At 25.3% G+C, this 2,413-nt stretch overlaps 1 protein-coding gene across 1 annotated transcript in view; it reads right to left on the reverse strand.

Annotated features, from left to right (window-relative positions):
* Positions 1 to 590: 590 nt before the first annotated feature.
* Positions 591 to 2,413, reverse strand: part of LOC117180806 (uncharacterized protein C1orf131) — a 2,620-nt gene continuing 797 nt past the window's right edge. The window contains exon 2 of the mRNA XM_033373316.1: positions 591 to 1,249. Within this exon, the coding sequence (XP_033229207.1) occupies positions 746 to 1,240 (495 nt within the window). The 5' untranslated portion in view covers positions 1,241 to 1,249 and the 3' untranslated portion in view covers positions 591 to 745. The remainder of the gene's footprint in view (positions 1,250 to 2,413) is intronic.

Below are 2,413 nucleotides of genomic sequence, written 5' to 3' on the forward strand. Positions count from 1 at the left end.
TCCTTACACAAATTCAAAATTTTATTCCAAATCTGCCAAAATCTACATTTAAAAATATTTTTCTTTAAATCATTTCAAATTTTTAATTATTTAAATAATTTTAAAAATTATTTATTAAAAATTTTTTAAAATGTATTATCTTAAAACTTTTTAATCTTTACTCAGATTCAAAATTTTATTCCAAATCTTCAAAAATGCAAAATGCTTTAAATCGTTTAGAATTTTTAATTATTTAAAAAATTTTTTCACAAATAAATTTTAAAAAAATGATTAATTTAAAACTTTTCAGTCTTTACACAGCTTCACAATTTTATTCCAAATCTTCAAAAATTTACATTAAAAAATGTGTTTCTTTAAATCTTTTCAAATTTTTAATTACTTTAACCATTTTTTCAAATTATTTATTAAATAATAAATAAAAAATTCAAATTTTTTTTAATTTAAGAGACGAAGGTTCACAAAAAACATTATTTTTTAAGAAAAGGTTTTAACTACCAGCAGACTAGTTCAACCAAAAAATAGAATAGTTAAATTTTCACAAAAAAAAAGGAATTTTCAATTAAATAGGTAAATCCAATAATAAAAACTACTTTTACAAATAAAAAAAATCTTATTTTTAATTTTATATTACAATTTTTTTTTTAATTGAGCACATCTCGAAAAAATGCTCGGAAAATTTTCAGGTTTTTCTAGATTTTCAAAGCGAGTAGACACCCAATCGACCTACTTTATTGAATTTTTATTTCTATTTAGAGTCTCTTTGCACTTTTCCATAGACACCCAAAATTCCAGATTCCTTCTTGAACTTTCTTCGTCTTTTCGGTTTCTTCAAACTCTGCGTCACTCCAGAAACTGCAGTTTTTTGTCGCTCTTCTTTCGCCTTCTGCAATTTCCTCTCATTCAGAATTTCCTTGTAGTTTCGTTTTTTATTTCTCAGAGGTCTGGCTCCGAGACTAATCGCGAGAGCGATTTTCGCTTCTCGTGCTTTATTTTTCTTGAAACCAGTCATCCCGAATTTCATCACTTCAAATCTGGCCCTCTTCATCTCGAGTTCCTGCTTCTTTCTCGGGTCCATTGGAGGTTTTTCCTCCTCGGAATTTTCCGATTTCAGATCTTTTATGTTTTTAATAAAGGTTTCGCTTTTTTGCTTTTTCTTTGGCGCCTCATAAGTCACGGCCTCGAATTTTTCGAGTGCCTGCTTCTTGTTTTTCACACATCGAGTTACTATAAATTCCTCCATTTTCCGAAACTGAAAACAAATATTTTGCTTTCTAAAATAACACCCCTAAAATATTTTTCCAACAAATTCATTTTTTTTTAAATTATTCACAATCAAAGTTCTTGATAATTTTTTTTTTTTTTCTCAAAAATGGATTACTCGCGAACGGTTCATCGAAATTTAATGATTGAGTTATGAAAATTCTTGTTACGAAGTATACTTTACGCTAAAAAATTGCTCGATACTAAAACATATTTTTTTCATTCTTTATATAATCGTTTGTTTTAAGGAATTTTAAATTAATTAAACTTCTCCGTCAGTGAAATAATTCTTCCATGTTCCAATAGATTCTACAATCTCTTTTGAAAATTTTGGTGAAAAAAAAGTTTGTATTTTCCAGTAGTTCAAAAGTTATTGATTTCTTTTGTCGAACAAATTTGGACACGCGCGGGTATCACATTGAGTATTTTTTTTTATCAAAAAGATGAATTTTCAACCAGGAAGATTAATTTTCTACTAAAAAGATAAATTTTCAACAAAAGAATGGTTAAGTTTCAGCTAAAAATATTAATTTAAGGAAATAATACCGAATGTTCAACAAAAAAAATGAAAATTCAAAAAAGAAGATTAATTTACTACAAAAAAAAAAAAAAAAAAACAACAAAATAAAAGAAAAAAATTCAACCAAAACAGACGATTCTTAACCAGCAAAATAAATTTTCTACGAAAACGACCAACTTTCTGCAAATTAGTTAAATCTTAAATGAAAAAAGGAGAATTTTCCATCAAACAGTTAAATTTTCCAAAGTAAAAGATAAATTTTCTACAAAAAAAAATTATTTTCAACCAAGGAAATGATTTTTCTACCAACAAGATTAATTTTTCAACAAAATAGTTTCATTTTCAACCAAAAATTTTAATCTTTAACCAAAAAAGATACATTGTTAACCAAACAGTGGAATTATCAACAAAAAAATATGAAATTTCTACAAAAAAGATTAAGCTGCTACAAAGAAAATATGAATTTTCAACCAGAAATATTAATTTTCTACCAAAAAACCGAATGTTCAACAAAAAAGTTTAAATTTCAGAAAAGAAGATTCATTTATCAAAAAACATAAAAAAATAATAATAATTTTCAACCAGAAATATTAATTTTCTATCAAAAAACCGAATTTTCCACAAAAAAGATGA

The sequence above is a fragment of the Belonocnema kinseyi genome, chromosome 9 (genome assembly GCF_010883055.1).
Source record: "Belonocnema kinseyi isolate 2016_QV_RU_SX_M_011 chromosome 9, B_treatae_v1, whole genome shotgun sequence".
Classification (NCBI taxonomy): Eukaryota; Metazoa; Arthropoda; class Insecta; order Hymenoptera; family Cynipidae; genus Belonocnema; species Belonocnema kinseyi.